This window comes from Triturus cristatus, chromosome 1_2, assembly GCF_964204655.1.
Source record: "Triturus cristatus chromosome 1_2, aTriCri1.1, whole genome shotgun sequence".
Classification (NCBI taxonomy): Eukaryota; Metazoa; Chordata; class Amphibia; order Caudata; family Salamandridae; genus Triturus; species Triturus cristatus.
This window is the reverse complement of record NC_140580.1, coordinates 262,927,106-262,946,069: the sequence shown is the minus strand read 5'-3', so window position 1 is coordinate 262,946,069 and position 18,964 is coordinate 262,927,106. Positions and strand designations below refer to the sequence as shown.

General features: G+C 48.7%; 1 protein-coding gene and 1 long non-coding RNA gene across 2 annotated transcripts in view; one reads left to right on the top strand and one right to left on the bottom strand.

Annotated features, from left to right (window-relative positions):
• LOC146867135 (uncharacterized) overlaps positions 1-16,131 on the bottom strand; it is a 141,547-nt gene extending 125,416 nt beyond the window's left edge. Inside the window, exon 1 of the long non-coding RNA XR_014961082.1 lies at positions 15,944-16,131. This is a non-coding gene — a long non-coding RNA (uncharacterized LOC146867135). The remainder of the gene's footprint in view (positions 1-15,943) is intronic.
• A 10-nt stretch (positions 16,132-16,141) lies between these two features.
• The window catches only part of VPS26A (VPS26 retromer complex component A), a 363,728-nt gene continuing 360,905 nt past the window's right edge, over positions 16,142-18,964 (top strand). The window contains exon 1 of the mRNA XM_085603584.1: positions 16,142-16,277. Coding sequence (XP_085459710.1) covers positions 16,275-16,277 — 3 coding nt within the window. The 5' untranslated portion in view covers positions 16,142-16,274. The remainder of the gene's footprint in view (positions 16,278-18,964) is intronic.

Genomic DNA, 18,964 nt, shown 5'->3' with positions numbered 1-18,964 from the left:
AATTTCACAGGGGAACAAATAAAGAAAAGGAGAGGCAAGAGAGAGTACCTTAAGAGCTGCCTCTTGAAATCAGCACGTAAGCAGGAGCGAGACAGAGACAGAAAGAGATGGAGGAATAAAGAGACAGAGACAGAAAGAGATGGAGGAATAAAGAGAGGAGGGCAGCCTCCGGAGGCAGATCAGGAGTAGTGGACACGGTCCTTGCCATGAAGGAAAAGAGACAGCGTTGTTTTTTTCTCCGTTCTCTGCCCTTCCCAGAACGGCTGAGCCTTCCTGCAGCATAACAAAAGGCAGAGGGCGGGTGGCCTCTGACTCCAGGCAGGTCAAGTGCAGGGCCATTAGGTAGCGCTTTCGCGTGCTAATGGCCCTGCGATAACAGAAGGGAGAGGGGAAATTCCTTTGTCCCCTCGTCCCCCCCACCATTGTCCCCCGTGTCCCCCCCACTCCAAAATCTGGGGGGGATATATCCCCCGCGTCCCCCACACTTCCTACGCCCATGGTAATGAGTACGTCATGAAGTTTATGGAGACAAGCAAGATCGTCACAAAGGATCCCTGGAAACTTGCGCGTGCAGCAATTTTTTAAAAGGTAAGGTCGCGTTGGCACCAACGAACAATGAAGGCTAATGACAGTTGAATAATAATTTTTTTTAATGCGCAGTAAAAAAATGAACAAAAATTGTAGGGTATAAAATGCGGTGGAAACAGTACCTCGGCACAATGAAAGTGCAAATTAACTGGCGGTGCCAAAGCCGAAGAATGTAAAACACTTCAGGTTGTTCTTCCACACGACAATCATTTCTCCCCCGACCTTAAATTCATCACGATAAAATGTCATAAACAGCAGTCTTCTCCCATACGACTCATGGTTCAAATCATGCAGGAAAGAAGAAGGAACTCTGCACATTAGGGACGAAGCTCAGCAGAGCAACGCCACGACGAAGACCTTGTGAATATTCATATGAAGGAACAGGCAGCTAGGGGAAAACGCTCGTTTGAGGGCAGCACAAAAGGAAGTAAGCAGTGCTGTAGTCATGTAGTAGAGAGAAAGGATGTCAAACAGCAAGTAGGCAGGAACGATTAGTAGCTTTGGAAGGCTGCACATTAAAGAAGCTGGGACTGGCAGGAACTGGCACATTTTAGAAGAAGGAGGCGACCGTTTGAATGGTCACTGGTGGGGTTCTTATGTTGAGATGCCAGTATACTTATGAATGATAATTGAATTAAAACGAAATTCATTACCTTGAGGATTCCTGGTTTTGAAAATCTTTATAGTTGTAGGCTGAAGTACGCCCAGATGGTTGCCAAAATTGTAGTGATGATTAATGAATCAAGGTATTCAGTCCGAGTGGTAGCTTATAAGATTTATTCTAGGTAAGTACATTAGAAGAAGAAGAAGTTAATTAAATTCAATGAACCCCACCTGGAGCAGGTTCCTACCCGCTCAGCCTCAGATGTCAACTGACTTCAGAGAGTCAGGGAACATTCTAATGCATCACAGCATGTGAACTTTCTACAGGCACAAGTCAGAGGCAGAGAAGGATGCAGGGACAAGTCACTACAGCTCCGCATGCAGAAAGTGCTGGAAGGGATACGCAGTAAGAATGAGGAATTCGAAGCAAGATCGCGCCATAATAATCAGCGCATTATGGGGATCCCAGAGACCACAGCTATGACCAGAGTCTGGGATTATGTCGAGGAAATGCTCAGGGTGCTGTTTGGAGACTCTCCCTCACAAGTCTGTATAGTAGAATGTGCCCAGAGATCCCTGGGCCAGAGACCACCACCGGGCAGGCCAATAATCGCGCCTGCTGAATTATAGGGACCGCAATGCCGTGTTGCGCAGAGCAGAGGACTTGCAGGACACGAGGTATCAAGGCAACGCGGTCTCCTTCTTTCCAGACTTTACCTTAACAGTGCAGGTCACAAGGAGAGAGTTTGTGCCGGTGAAGAGAATGTTGCAGCAGCAGGACATTAAGTCCTCACTCCTCTATCCGGCAGAGCTCCGTTTTTTTCACCAGGGCAAAACTATATTTTCCACCGACCCCAAGATTGCCACCAAGTTCGTTCGCTCCCTCAAACTATCTACATCGCCCGCACGGGCGAACAAAGAGCTAGCGGGGGGGGGGACTTGTCGGGGGAGGGGGAACCCTCCAGATGAGAATGACTAAGACGGGTCGTTTACAGTGGGCTGAAAAGTAAATGGCATAAGTGGCCGGGCAGGACGATTCCCCATGACACATCTTATCTTTCCCAGGTTGACAGTCTACTCTGCAACTATAGCCTGGAGGCTCACCCTGCTTGCCCGAATGACGGAGAGGATTCCCCTTCCAAACGTATCCTGTCCGGCCACCCAGCATACAACTGCTGGGTACTCTCGAGCACCTAGTGCCACCCTCAGGGATGAGTCCAATGGACGATCTAATTGTTGGCCGTAGAGGGCCTATTTGGTTTAAGGGTTTTATCGGTCAGCCATGTTGGGGGGCAGAAGTGGGTGGGAATGTTGGGTGTGGGTCAAACCAGGGGTACTGCGTTCTGTTCTTTCTTTTTTTTCCTTCCCCTCCTTTTCTCTCTGGGGCCCTTCTACAACAACAAATGGAGGTGTTGGGGTATCTACTGCATCAGGACCCGTAGGGTCCAAGGGATGGGTGAGACCACTAAAGGGGTGAATGCGATCAAAGCAGTGACATGGAATGCATGTGGTTTTAATGATTGCAGTATGGAGCGACTGGTAGCAGCATACCTCCACAGTCATGGGGCAGACATCTGCTTTTTGCAGGAATTACATTTAACTAGCAATAATTGCTCGCAACTAAGGGAGTGATGGATGGAAGAGAAATTTGTGTCAGGTTACTCTAATTACGCCAGAGGTACGGCTATAATTCTCAGGAGGGGACATCCCTGGGGAACGCGCACAGGGGAGGTACATAATTGTTGTGGGGGAGCTGTGAAGGCAACCAGTCAAGCTTGTATCCGTCTACGGGCATAATGTAGACGACCCGCAATTCTTTAGTGAGGTTTGGAGGTTAACAAGGTGGGGGGAATTTCAATGTGATTTTGCATGCATACATGGATCGGTCTGTCGACTCTTGTTGGCCCCACCCGAGGCCGGCGAAGCAGGTACGGGCCATTATGGAAGACCACGAGCTGGTGGACGTCTGGCGACGTTGACACCCACTCAGACAGGAGGACACTTGTGTATCCACAGCGGGCCCCACTTCGTTCAGGATTGATTATTGGCTTGCGTCGCGTGACGTGGACACATGGGTACCCATGGCTGCTCACTTGGCCCAGTCTCTCTCTGATAAGCCCCAGTGCTGCTGAAATTCAGGTTGCTGTACGCGGCTCATAGGCCCTTCAGTTGGAGGCTCCCCTCTGGTGCACTCCGGGATCAGGTATTCCGAGAGACAATTTGTGCTAATATAAGAGAGTACTTTGAGTTAAATAGTGGGACTGTGGATTTACACTCGGTATTGTGGGAGGCTTTCTAAGCAGTAGTCCGGGGTAAGTGCATCGCCAAGCAGGCAGGTGTGCTGCGTTCACTCAGGGGAGACCGACGTTTGGATGGGGAAATTAGAGTCAGAATACTTTGAATCAAATAATCCAGCAACCTTGGGACGCATTAAAGGGAAGATTGCGTAAATCGAGGAGGCTGCGCATAGAGAGACGCATTACCTGGGCAAGGAGGCACGCGCACACCAATACAGAGGGGGACTGAGCCTGGAAGACGTTGGCGGGCCTCCTAAAAAAAGCACTGGGTTAGTGAGTACGTGAGCGAATTGTGATGTGGCGATGGAGAAGTGATCGCTAGCCAGGAAGCGGTGCAGGCTGAAATGCTTGCATTTTATTTCTCTCTGTATTCGGCACGGTAGACGGGGGTGCACCCGGATCTGCTTCCCCTCCTAGAATCATTCGAACTCGCCTGGTTAAGCAGCTATCTTGATAGGCCCTTCTCCGAGGAGGAAGTGATTGGGGTGATTCGGGCTATGCCTGGGGACAAGGCTCCCCGGCTGGACAGACTGACAGCCTCGTTCTATAAGGAATATGCGCTGCTTCTTGTTCCCCACCTTCTCAACATGTATGAGGAATCATTGGAACAGGGCACACTGCCCCCCTCTCTTCGGAAGGTGCTAATTGTCGCCATTCTCAAACCTGATAAGGACCCGCAGTTATGCGATTCCTATAAGCCACTGTTGATGATTAATCTGGATAATAAGATACTCTCAAAACTACTGGTGTTGTGTCTGCTTCCCCTGCTGCCCGCTGTGTTAAGGCCTGATCAGTGTGGCTTTGTCCCCGGGCGGAGCAAATCTCACAACCTTCGTACCATCTTCGCGACCATGCAGGAAGGGGATTGGTTTCTCCCTGTTGCAGCGGCCTTCTTAGATGCAACCAAGGCCTTCAATACCTTGGAGTGGCCGAATCTATTCACACTCCTCTCCCAAATCGGCATCAGCCCCCTTTTTCTTAAAAAAAACAAAAAAAAACGTACTCTGCCCCAATGGCGAGACTGAGAATCAATGGTCTGGTATTCCCCCCATCCCGGTGGCCCGGGGTATGAGGCAGGGATGCCCACTTTCCCCCCTCTTGTTCACAGTAGCGGCTGAGCCGCTCGCGACCAGGCTTCGTCAACACCATGCATGGCGTGGACTAGATTTCTTCCCTAGGGTAATTTTAGTTTCTATGTATGCGGACGTGGTGACATTTTATGTCCAACACCCAGCCGAAAACCTGGACCCATTCATCGGGGAAATCATCCGCTTCGGAGGCTTAATGGGCGTCACCATAAATTGGGGGAAGTCCAAAATTTTTCTGCTTACCCCGGCCACTAACCCATTCCAGTCGGAGTTCCCACTTAAATGGGCGAATTCCCTGGTGATACTTGGGGATCTGGCTTAGCCGGAACATAGACGAACTTAGGAGCTACAATTATGGCAAGCTCATGAAATGGCTGGAGAGCAGACTGAACAGGTGGAAGACACTCCCTCTATCTCTGGCGGGCAGGCTGGCAATCGCCAAGATGGTGGTTCTACCCAAATTCTTATATGTCTTCGTCAACCGGCTGCTTCCCCTCGCAGCTGCATTGAAACGGCGATTATGCTTGAATCTGATATCTCTGGTATGGGCAGGCTGACAGCCCCGCATTGCGTGGGAGATACCAACACTGCCGTTTGAGCTGGGGTGGGGGTGGTCAAATTGAACTGTATTATAATTGTGCCAAGGCTCAATTTGGCAACCACTGGGTGTACCTGACCCTTTTTTGGCACACACCGCCCCGGAGAGTGACAGGGTGGACCCGATACCACTGCACATGGTGCTATTTGGGCCCCAAAGGAGACCCCGTGCAAAGGTTGATACGGTAGGCTGCACAGTATGGGCATGGAGGGAGCTTAAGCATAGAGCGCAATTGGAGACGGTATTTGCCCCCGATACCACTCAGACATCCAGAATCGCCCTTCACTGCAAAGACAGGGGTGGGTCAAAGACTGCAGAAAGTCCAGCTACACACGATGGAGCAGGCGTTCCCGGCGTTAGTTACCGTAGATGAGGTGCTCGGCGAAGAACACACCGGGATGTTGAATAGACTGACATATCAGCTAACAGCAGCGCTGCGCACACTTTCTGAATCCTTCCCAGTGGTGCCACCAACATTTCAGGTGCTGGAGGAGTTTCTAGCGAATCCCTAGCTGCTGAAACCTATTACCTGCCTGTATTCGGGAATGCAGCGCGCATCACCAGTATGTGCCCCCCCCCCGCTTCCTGCGCAGTGCGAATGGGAGAAGATCCTGGGCGGTCCCCTGGAGGAGTGCACGTGGGCTTATTGCTGCGGGCAAATTAAGGAAATGTCACCCAATTACAGACTGCAGCTTAAGGGGTTCTTGCCTTGCCACGGACTGCTGTTTGCCGTCTGGTTTACGGGATAGCGCTGCTCTCCCCAAGTGCTGCTTTGCCGCCGGAGCCCTTAGCCCACCTCCCGCCGACTCGCTGGAACCACCACCTTGCTGGCGAGGTGGCCGAGTGGAGTGAGGGCGGAGGACTTCATCTCCCAGCTGCCCCTGCGGCTACACGCATCATTCTGCAGCGCCAGGAGGTGCTTAAAAACGTTGTAAGCCCCTGCTGAGTGGGGTTCTTGCCTTGCCACGGACTGCTGTTTGCCGCCTGGTTTATGGAATAGCGCTGCTCTCCCCAAGTGCTGCTTTGCCGCCGGAGCCCTTAGCCCACCTCCCGCCGACTCGCTGGAACCACCACCTTGCTGGCGAGGTTGCCGAGTGGAGTGAGGGCGGAGGACTTCATCTCCCAGCTGCCCCTGCGGCTACACGCATCATTCTGCAGCGCCAGGAGGCGCTTAAAAACGTTGTAAGCCCCTGCTGAGTGGGGTTCTTGCCTTGCCACGGACTGCTGTTTGCCGCCTGGTTTACGGGATAGCGCTGCTTTCCCCAAGTGCTGCTTTGCCGCCGGAGCCCTTAGCCCACCTCCCGCCGACTCGCTGGAACCACCACCTTGCTGGCGAGGTTGCCGAGTGGAGTGAGGGCGGAGGACTTCATCTCCCAGCTGCCCCTGCGGCTACACGCATCATTCTGCAGCGCCAGGAGGCGCTTAAAAACGATGTAAGCCCCGCCTCGCGGGACGCCGGGCTAAGCCCGGGCAAAGGGCGGGCCCTCTTAGGCCCTCAGAGGCCGAGTGAGGCCGGGCAGGGCCCATTCATTTTCATTTTGTTTTCATCTGTATTCCTTGATATTATTGTTTGTCATGGCCCAGAGTCCCGACAAAGTCATCCTTGAAAAGCCGGGGGGGGTTGATAAATGGCTCTCTTGATAAATACTTTACAAGGGTCCTCCCGGACGAAGACAGGGAAAACATACTGGCAGAGCGCAGGGCAGAGCGTCGACGCTCAGTTGAAAGTTTGAAATACAGGGCTCCCATAGATATCACGCTCCACGCCCTTTCCCATGATGGAGGTAGACCCAGTGGTAAAGAAGAATTTCTTTCTCAGGAGAGTGTCCCACTTTTGCTGCGAGATTGTACTCTCATACCTTGTGTTCCCATTGACCAGGACATAAGTGACACTCCTCTTCCCAGTCCTATCAGTACAGCTGTCGACCGGACCACCCAGACCCCTATCCGTGGCAAACCGGCTAGGAAGAAGCCAAAGAAATCAGTGACGGTTAAGATTCATGGTCCACCACCAAGTAAAAGAAGACGAAAGGAGGGGGTGGGTCTGGTTAAACCCAAGATCAGTCATTTCGACTTTGGTAAGCACACAAAGCCTGTTGCTAGAACTGTTCCGACGACAGCGGCCGTACCAGCAATTTTGCCAAATTTGGCACTCCCCCCCATCATCTGCACACCTTGAAACAGATGCTAACATCACTGAGTTATCCCCTATCCTTGCTGAATCGCTGCTGAAGGCGGCACCCTCGACTGCTTCACAAGATAATATGGGACATCTAATTAGGTCTTTCATTCTGCCCATTATTGAGAGTTTGAAGAGGGTGGAGAAAAGACTTGCGGACATAGAGTCCGTTATAAGCAGCAAGGCTGATTCGGTCAGGGCTCAGGTGAGTGTGGCTGTGCCACTCACTCCCATGGCCACACTACCTATCAATAATGCCCCTAAAGTCACTTCCCAATCTACCAAAGCTACATTACAGCCTTCTAGTCCGGCTGGTAAACCTGCTAGTGAAGCCTCGAGGGGAAGGGCAAAGCCACCCACAGGGAACACGCGGGAAGAGTGGGGAAGCAATAGACACACCAGGGTTTTAACGAATAAAGGGCCACAAGTAGAACTACCCCCAGAAGCTGTGCCCTTTGTGGTTGTTCTGACGGGGGTGCCCACATTGGCAGACAACAAGAGGGAAGGGTTCGCCCAGTTGAAAAATAAAATCATGCACTGGCTCAGTATGTATAGACCAATCATAAAGAACATCAATGGTGAGATAGTGCACGTTAGGCGACTCCCTTGGCTGGGTGGCAGATGCAAAGATATCGAGGGAGACTTACTTGTAGTTAATTTCAGAGATCCTCGCGCGGTTGACTATATACTAAATTGGCCTACGGGAAATGGTAATAACTGCATCATCCCCCGTGCCTTGACATATTTTTATCCTAGATCCCTTGGTGTTCCCCCTAACCCATACAAGTGGACAGGCTCCCACTCATACAAACCTCTTAATATCATACAACACTAGGCAACCGGCACATGGACAATACACAGCACCCGCTGTTGATCCCTTTGGGTGGAACATCGTACCTCCTAGATTTAACAGAAATGCCAACAGGAGAATGGATCATTTGAGACCCTCTACACCCCTGGAGACAGTGAACAGGTTTGATGTGTTCACTGGTATGGATGATTGCGACTGAAGATTACAGTCTACGCTGGGCATGTGGGGCCGATTATGCGCCGCTAGCCCAGTGGGCAGTGATCATGAGGTCCTTATGGAGGCCACCAGCCCCGATAATGGGAAAGTGGCTCCTAAAGCAGCCAATAGTTCTGATAATAGTGGGACCACAACCACCACACAATTATTGTTTTTGGGGTGCAATGGTGACAGTAGTTTATCCCCAAAATCAATAGGCCCATTAGAAGTTACCATCGAGCCTATCCCATGCGCGCAGGGTGGGAATAAGGGGGTTATCCCTGACTTGTCCGCTACAGGTTATAAGGTTATCCACTTGGTATCTTGGAATGTGGCTGGGTTGCAAAAAATGATGGCTTTTCCAGAATGGAATGCGTTTATCGAGAAATTCGATGTGTGCATGTTCCAAGAAACCTGGAGTTTGCTCCCAGTACACAAATCCGGTTATGCAACTTTTTTCTTGCCCGCACTAAGTTGTGGGAAGGGCAGACCAGCAGGAGGCCTACATGTCTGGGTAAAAATTTAACTGAATTGGGATGTTACCACCCACGAATCAGCGAGTAGGGATATCCAACACCTTTCATTCGCAGGGCAAAACAAGGGCAGTAGGATAGATTTATTTAATATCTATTATAGAGGGACCCCGGGGGATTCAACCTCATGTACATTAGTGACCTTAGAACAGGCACTAGCCAACTGCCCCCCAACCTCTAAAATTATCATGGGTGGGGACTTTAACTGTACATTCGAACCCCTCAGTGGGGAGATCCCTTGGGCATAGAGGAGGAGGATGTCATTAGCCCCAATCAGAAAATGGGCAGCAAAGACAATACAGATCAATGCCCTTACCGTGGAATTCAACTTAAGAGCGCTAAATGGCAGGACACCCTCTGACCGTGCTGGAGCGATGACCTTTAATAGGCTTAATGGCCCGTCTAGAATTGATTATATCTTATTGGATGTCACATTGTGGTGTGATCTAATAGATATGGAGGTGGTACCTTCGCAGGATAGCGACCACAACCCCTTATGTATGAAGCTACGGTGGGGTAAACTAAAAGGATGTGTGAATAATGTCCCCTTGAGGTCAACCAACGAGGTCGTCCCTTATAATGGTAATCGTAGGCTGAAATGGGATAAGGTTCAATCCCAGGAGGGTAACCTTGCGAGGATCAGGGCGCACGTAGCAGATCTGACTGTAGAGCTGGCGGATCTTGAACTGGGAAAAGGTAGTACCCAGGGGCCGTCCTTCGCCTTGGCTTATAAAAACGTAATAGAGGAAGTAGGACAATACTTTTAAATCCAGGGTAAAAGTGGTAGAGTGAAAAATAAACTGCCCAAAGCCAGTAACCCTTGGTACTCGGACCAGTGTAAGGTAAAAAGGAAGGAGCTAACAGTTGCCCTGCTTAAAAAGAATCCCTCACTAGTTAGAGCGGCTAGGAAGGATTATGCAAGGATTGAGGGCCCTGCGCACTGGCACCATCCCAGTGGCGACCCACCACATTACCTCAACAAGCATTAAAAAGGGGCTGGGTCTCAGATGTCACAAAATGGCCCTGGGGGTTCTTTGCACCGACACGACCTCTACTGCTATGGTGTGTGGAGTAGCTAAATACTTGGGTAGTGCATGGCAGACACGCATGAGGAGGGCTAAGTCCCTCCCCCACTCCACCTAATTGCTAGAGGGTTTCCCGGTAGGATGTTCCCATGGTTCCTGGTATCTGTTTTTATTGTATATTTTATCAAATTAGAATTTGTGTAGTATGTGATGTTGTATGTATTTAAGGATTGGCGGGTTCTTGTTTTTATCCTTTTTGTACTGTATAAATTGCATACTTTTATGATGAAGTTTTTTTATCGAATAAAGTATATCGAAAGAGTAAAAAAAAAATAAAAAAAAAAAAAATCGAAAGACTGCAGCTTATTCATTTCAAATTCATCCACAGGCTGTACAGGACCCCTGTCTGTCTGCACAGAACTGGGTTGTTAGAAATGGGATTTCTGGCTAGCTGAGACTTGCACCAAAGCGAGGCAGAAACCACCACTCTCGTCAGGATAAGGGAGTTCAACGTCTAAAATAACCCCCGCTCACCCCCTTGGTAGCTTGGCACGAGCAGCCAGGCTTATCTTCGAGGCAGTGTGTAAAGCATTTGCACATAACCAACGGTAATATAGCATACGCACTACAAAAGGACGCCACACCAGTTTAGAAAAATATCCAATATTTTTATACAATTAAAATAAGACCAAAAACGATAAAAACTCCACAATACTATACTTAAAAGTTCACAGTTCAAAAACTACGTTGATTAAAAAGAAGACTTCCTTGGGTGGATAGCTCAGTCCGGGCTTCCACGGCGTCATGAGCACACAAATCTGAAAACAGTTCTGGCTGACCGCGGGGTCGCGGCCAACTACGGTGTCGGGAAGACCCGCAAACAGTACCTTTCAGAGATGTTGGGCGATGGGGCCCTTGAAGTCAAGCTCCTCTCTGATGGGATCAGGAGCGCTGGCGCCACCAGGCGTCAGGTGCTGCAGTGCGAAGTGCAGCGGTGTGAAGTGCAGCGGTGCGGCGTGTGGTGCCCCCAGGTCGCGGTGCGATCAGTGGCTCGGTGATGGCGTCAGCAGCCGTCCTCAGTGAGGCAAGGGTCGCGGTGTGGTGGCGGTGCCCTCTGCGGTGTCAAAGCTTCAGCGTGAAGCAAGGCGGTGCGCAGTGCGGAGCCCACAGGTCGTGGTGCGAGCAGCGGCCCGGTGATGGCATCAGCAGGCGTCCTCGTGAGACCAGGGTCGCGTTGCGGCGGTGTCCTCTGTGGTGCCTTCAGGGCACGGGTTTGGCAGCGTCGTCTTAGACGTCGTTGAGTGGCGTTCTTCGGGTTGCAGCACAAAACACACAATCCCCAGTGCTGCGGGTCGAAGAACCTGAAGTTTTTGCTGTTCCTGAGACTTCCTGAACAGGGGGCAAGCTCTACCTCACGCCCTTGGAGAGTCTCACCAATTCGGTTGCAGAAAGTCCAGTCCAGGCCTTTCACTGCCCACGACAGAAGCAGCCACTGCAGGTCAGCCCAGCAAAGCACGCAGCAAAGCGGTCGTTCCTCATAGCAGTTTCTCAGGCGCTTTTCCTGTGCAGTCTTCTTGATCCAGGTGAGTTCTAAAATTCAGGGATCTGGGACCCAGCATTTGTACACAAAAATCATGTGATCTGCCAGGCAGAGGGTGTCGGTGTCCGGCTAGAACCAGCTGGGCCTTCTCTGGCGTGAATTCCTGGCAGGAGGTGGAGACGGCTTTGTCAGAGGCAGACTAGGCCCTTTGAGGTGCAAGGAAATTCCTCCCCCTTCCCCCATCGCAGCCCAGGTCTAATCAGCCCTTTCCTGACCTATCCAGACCATCTGGAGCCCCTCCGGCCCCCCAGCCTTCTGTCCTCCAAAACCCAGACAGGCAATCCACATTCCAGCAGAGGCATACGGGATGACCGAGCAAAATAATACCCACTTTCTAAAAGTGGCCTCTATGAACTCAGAAAAAAAAGGGCACCCTCGCTAAAGGCTGCGTCTTTAGATGCTAAGTTCGGGCATACCAAACTTCATTCACTTATACCTTTTTCGGGCTACATACATGGGTGGCACAATCCGTGCTGCAGGCCCACGAGTAGCGGTTGACTCACAAGCCCCGGCACCCGCAGTGCCCTTTACTGGGGACTGACAAGTAAGTCACACATCCAATCAGAACACAATTTACCACAGGAGCACCAGCACTTTACTACCTATCAGCAGTGCGAAAAGCACGCAGAAACGTTATACCAGCAAAAACAGAGTCAAAACCGGGAGGGCAGAAAGTAAAAACTTGGGGGAAACACGCCAAAAGATGTCAAGTCTAACATGGGTTGAGTGAGGATGTGAGATGCATGGGTTGCCGAGCCCCGGAGGTCTCTTTCCTGCATCTGGCCTGGGAATACCCGGCGGTGGCGAGGCATTGGGAACGCATTTTTAATGTACTGGCCTTACTGACGGATGGTGAAATTGGATGCTCCCTCTGGTAGCCCTGTTGCGGTATGTACGTGGAATACCTGTGGAGCACAGGAAACTTGTGGCCATGCTGTTGCTAGCAAAGCGGAGGCTGGCAATCTGTTGGGGCCATAGGCGCAGTCCGAGAATGACTGAGTGGATTAAGGACGCGGCGCTATGCCACAATCAGCTGTCCGATTACTGGGAACTAATGCCCGCACAGTCGCGACCGAAGAACATATGGGCACCACTGCAAAGTTACCTAGACTCTCACCCCCTGACCAAGGGGAAATCACACTGGGAGAGACATAGGCACTGACCATTGATCATGCTTAACACTTATGGGAGCGTTGAGCTCGCTGACGTGGCTGGCAAGAATCTGCTCCATAAGGGCCAGAGAGTAGTCTCTTCACTCCCCTCTTCTCTGTATCGCCTCCCTCTCTCTCTCTCCTATCTTTATCTTTTTTTTTTCTTCCTCCCTGTGGTTTGCATGGCGCCCTGGAATCCATCTGGGGAAGACAGATGCTGTAAACAACGGAAGGACATTTAATGTTCTGGGGGCATATGCCCAGCTATAATGTATAAGGTTATAAATCACTGCTTGATACTCTCACTCAATTCCGTCCTAGATCATCAAAATGTACGCAACGAGCCATGCTGTTTTCTAGTTTTTTGTGAAATTCAATAAAAAGACAATTTAAATTAAAAAAAATATATATATGAAAGGCAAAACAAAACTGACCTCAGGTGATTATACACATTTTTGTACTTGTAGGGACAATAAAATTTCCGTTAGGCCTATATAAAATTGGCTATATGGCAACACTATGTGCGGGTTGTAACACCCCCAAATGTTTGAATATTGACCTGCAGGATATAGACTAAAGCAGTGATCTATTTTAGGGAGATTGGATACTTGGGGTGGAGGCTAGGGATGTTAGGATGCAGGTAGGACAGGTACCCTGGTAAGCAAAAGAGAAGAGATGCCAGGGTGCAGCAGATCCAGGGTCACCAGGGCACAGAGGCCAGAGGCGGACACTGATCCCTGATCATTGTGGTATTTCACAGTTCAAATAGGGGACCCATTTTCTGTCTTGCACTAGCGCCCATGACACACTAGCTACGCCACTGACTGGTGCCAGAGATAAACACTCTTGGAAGTGAGGCTTTTTACGTTTTATTTTTTATTTTTAAGTTTAATATTATAGCTGGACACTGTAACTTCTTCTTCAACTATTGGAGGTCTTGTGACATGAGAACATAGTGCACTTTTCTCAAGACTGCAGTGGGTCGGGGGCCTTTCGTGATGGGATCCCCTAGACCCATATCATTCCCAGTGGCATAACATTAAATGATGGGACCCGCCTGCAGACTGTGATGAGGGGCCCATGAACCGCCCATATCTCACAGATAGTCATTGGCCTTGGGGTGAAGGGGGCCCTCTGAAGGGATGATGGGGCCTCTAGAGAGTTGGGGGCACGCCTGCACCTAAAGGCTGCAGAGGTCTGGTTACACCTGAGCATTCTATTCTAAGATACAACCAGCGTAAAAATATGCAGAATTAAGGTGCTCTGGGACACAGCTTTAAAATTTAAATTACAAAAGGAAAATTGAAGTTTATCAATGAAAGGTTTGACATACCATCATAAGTGAACCACCCATATCTCACAGATACTCATTGGCCTTGGGGTGAAGGGGGCCCTCTGAAGGGATGATGGGCCCTCTAGAGAGTTGGGGGCACGCCTGCACCTAAAGGCTGCAGAGGTCTGGTTACACCTGAGCATTCTATTCCAAGATATAACCAGCGTAAAAATATGCAGAATTAAGGTCCTCTGGGACACAGCTTTCAAATTTAAATTACAAAAGGAAAATTGAAGTTTATCAATGAAAGGTTTGACATACCATCATAAGTAAAACGGACAAGTTTTAACCAGCTTTTTTGGATTCTGATTGGCGGAAATGCATAGATTATTTAATTTAGTGTTACTGATCAACATTTGTATGCAATTGTATATTGTGGTGATCATTTAAATCTGGAAGAAGGAGTGTAGCTCCTGCTTAGGGGCATAGGGTTTAATCTTCTGCAGTAAGTGGCAACCAACTCTTGTGAAAGAGGCAAACACCCTAAAGTTGATGTAGGCAGTTCTATGAGTCAGTTGCAAGCCTGGTGCCGTTGGCTCTACTCTACAGTGAGCATCACTCCAAAATGTTTTTTCTAGTGGCACTAATAGACTAAAGGAGAGATTAAACCAGAGAGAGCTATAATGAGTCTGATGCGGTCTGTTAGGCTTCCTGCAACCAGCTTCCAGTCGGTCTTGGATGAATGGGGGTATCTTGTTGAGGTGCCTCATCTTGAAATTATGATTACATAGCATCCTGAATCTTATGGAACAGTAGATCTTTGGAGGTAGACAAAGGTTACTCTGGATTCACACACTTCTCTTGGACCCTCAGTGTTTGGTTTCAAGGTTTTTCTTCTGCACATCTTTACTTTTTGAGTCTCTGCTTTGCTGCCAGTTCTTGTGGATTCCTATTGTGTTAACCTACTCTTGCTCCTCTTACTTACTCCTATTACTCAGTTGTCGGAGATGGTAGAAATGCAGTTTACACTTCCACGTAACATTCCATTTAGGGAGCTTTCTGGACGTACCAAAAGCATTCACCTGTGTGTAGGATTACACATTTCCTCCATGTTAACATTCACATTGCTTCCAGTCGTATACTTTAAACTCACAAATCATTGGTATTCAGGGTTTGTCTAATTAGTTCAGTAGAAAAAACTAAGACTACTGCACGCAAAATGCTTAGATCTCTGTACCACTATCCACCCCATAACCCTAAATCACCCATATATCCCTTTACCACTACCCACCCATAAACCATAAAATTACCCTTGGCTCAATTTACCCCTACCCATCCTTAAACCATAAATTCACCCATACATCCCTTTACCACTACCCACCCCTAAACCCTAAAATTAACTTTAGCTCAATTTCCACTACCAATCCTTAACCCCTAAATCCACCCTGTATTTACCACTACTCACTTCTAAAAGTAACCTTTGCTCAATCTACTACTACCCTACCGTCTACATGCTCTGTATACACTCAGAATCATCTACCGTTTGTATCATGATGTATGTTTGGAAGTGTAATCTGGGGCTTGTAAGCGACCCAGAAGCGACAAAAAACCCGAATGCACCCTTTGCCCATCCAGATGAAAATTCCTGGAGCCGGGCCTGCTTAACTCCCGTGCACTGCTGAACTCAAAGCGCTGGTCTTACTCCTTTTATAAGTTATTGTCTTCCTCCTGCTAATACCCAGACTCATACTCTCGCTAGAGTCGGACTGTGACAGCAAATAGACGTGAGTATCAAATTAAAAGTGGCCCCCATTTTAAGAACCAGATAGCTAAAAAAAAGCGACAAACATTTATTTACAAATCGGCGCACTATTAAACTTGTAAAGACGCTGTGCATAGGTGTTTCACAAGGTATGGGAGACTGCATGCATCTGTGCTTGATGTAGGCAACATGTGTGGCTATAACGAAGAATCAAGCACACAAAGCAGTCCACACACTAACCTGCCAGGTTCAGCCCTTCGGACACGGCCAAAATGACTTGTAAGCTAATGTGACTCTAACTCCTGGTCCTTCTTTCAGAAACACAGCATTTTTTTCAATTCTTGTTTTATTTTCTCTTGGATCCGCCTCTTCACCTCTACTCTGTACCAATCCGAATCTGAGATCGGTTGAACATCGACCATTGAGAGGACGGATTTGGGAAGAGGGCGGGATTAGAAGTGTTGCAGGCGCATGCGTTCGTTTAGTCACGCTGACGTGTGGGTCACGGGACACCAGTCTTTGCGCTTCCTGTGCTGGTAGGTGATCGGAGGGTCCTGCTGAAGTTAATACCATGGTGAGTATGACAGCTGTAAGCCGGTGAGTAGTACCGAACAGCACCCAGGTATTCCACCGTACAACATCACATATGGTTGGGAAGGCACCACCGCAAAGAGCGCCCAAGGATAGACGTTGCATTCAGAAGAGTATGATGAAAAGTTTGTCACTGTCCTTGGCCCTGAATTAAGTGATTACAGGGGCGCAACTAGACCCAAACTTCAGGGGTGGCTAGCACTCACAGCCAGGGCTGGCCCTAGCACTGGTCGCACACAGTGCAACAGTCTTTTTTTGGCGCTCCCTCCCCCTCTACCACCTCCTCCATGAATTTCCTCACTACCACTCCCCAACAATGCACCTCATCTCTCTATAGCATCTTTCTGACAAACGTTTAATTTTTTTATGGTGCTACTCCTAGTTTACTTGCACTCAGTTCTGTGTCTGCATGGTGCACGTTCTTTGTAGCAGGCACATTAACCCTCTAGGCTGTGTGGGTGGCAGGAGTGCCCATGTGAGTGCACGGTGAGCAATGCAACAATTTGAGAGTAGGGTAAGAGGAGTGACTGTAGGGTGAGTGAGGTGACAGTATGAATTTGGGTGCGCATGCAAGTGCAGAGTGGGATGAATGAATGCATGGTTAGTGATTGGCTCGTTTGAGTGAGACTGCAGATTGAGCAGTGAGGGGGACAGGTGAGTGAAGTGTCACATGAATGCAGGGTGAGTAGTGTGCTTGTAGGGTGTGGTACAGGGTGAACGGCACAAGTGCATTGTGAGTGCAGAATGATCACTGGGAGTGCTGGGTGAGTGGGAGAATGGTGTGAGTGCATGGTGATCGCTGTGAGTGCAGGGTGAGCGTGAAAGTGAAGGTCGAGAATGAGGAGTGAGTTGTCTGAGTGCAGGGTGCATTCTCAGACACTTGAAGTAACTCAGCTTGTTATTGACGGCAGCGTAGGGTTTCAGATATAAGTTAAACTATTGCTATTATGACATTAATCGAGGGTGGAGGAACTAAATAATGTGCTGATCCTGTAACAAACTTCCAGTCTTATGATTAGGGTTGCCAGCTCATTCTTTTGATGTCCCAGATGGTACAAAAATAAGCAGTCCCTTAAAGTCGTATTTTTTAGAGCTTATCTGTGCATACCTCAAACAGCAAATCTAAACAGAAAGCACTTTTAATTGTGTTGTACGGCTGCCTGTATGATCCATGACTGATAATTAAAGGAAACAAAGACAGAAGAGTCACATTACAAATCAATACATACTTTTTATTCATAACCCTAGTTAGTGTCAAGACAAGGTCTTTGCAGGCTCTTTAAACAACACATGGCTGGCATTTTTCTTTTGGCAGCCCTACTTTATATTCCTTTTCATGAAATGCATTCTCGCACTACCGCAGTAAATGTAAAATACAAATGTAAGGAATAGACAGTGTAGGGGCCCAGGGGGTACTTGAACCCGAAAAAAAACCTAAACCACGGTAACCAGTTTACAAAGGTATGTAAATATGCAAATAGTCTTTAAAGACCTGTGAAAAACTCTGGTGTGCCGGAGATAAGACTCCAGACACTACCCAGCCGATCCCACAGCAGCTCGAGCTGTGGCAGCCCAGGCTGAGACACAACCGGGAGGGGGGGGGGTGTGGGGGGGGGAGGATGAAGCCCTTCTAGCCCTATGGGCATTGTCCACCTGAGTGATTACGTTCATGGTTGAAGACTCCTGAAGGTAAAGCCTGTGGTAAATGTCTTCACTACCAGTGTCCTGTGTATTTAGTCAGTTAGTAAGAGGTTTGACTAGGGCCAGGATTCAAGTCCTAAAATAAAGAAGTTGGGGGGAGGGACTTACCAAGTTAGGCTGAATGGGTGTGACATCACCCATGTTAAATCGCAGGAAGCGACATCACGGCAAGTGACATTGCATGTGGCATCAGAACCCCTGACTTCACATGGGCATTGTCCACCTGAGTGATTACGTTCATGTTTGAAGACTCCTAAAGGGAAAGCCTGTGGTAAATGTCTTCACTACCAGTGTCCTGTTTATTTAGTCAGTTAGTAAGAGGTTTGACTAGGGCCAGGGTACAAGTCCTAAAATAAACAAGTTGTGGGGGACTCGCCAAGTTGGGCTGAATGGGTGTGACATCACCCATGTGAAATCGCAGGAAGCGTCATCGCGGCACGTGACATTGAATGTGGCATCACAGGAAGTGGCATCGTAACCCATGACTTCACAGGATGTGAGTTCAGACCAGAACTTAAGGCCGCACATATGTTTAGCTTGTCTAACATGAGAACATTTGAGCACATTACAATATTTAATAAATTTGAATTTGCATTGAGGTTGTGCCAAAATATTGAAGCAACCCAACGCAAAATCTGGGCCTCAACTTATACATTTGTTTTTAAACCCTACGACAGAGAAATTGGCAAAAAGGAGACAGTGGCAGTACATCTGTTCTGCTTAATTGGTTACAATGTCTGTATTTTAAAATATCTTATGAGGTTACTGCACCTGCTGCTGAGATCTTTGTGTGGCAGCGAAATCTCATGGAATAATAATGTCAAAATAGCACTGGAGGATAACATATTTGCTGGGGCGATCTGTGTTGTGCCTAGTCCTAGTTTTGAATCCAAGTAGCGCAGAGGGTTAATATGTCTCCTGCAAAGCACATTTTGTAACACGTAGATGACACATTTTTATTTTATGTAA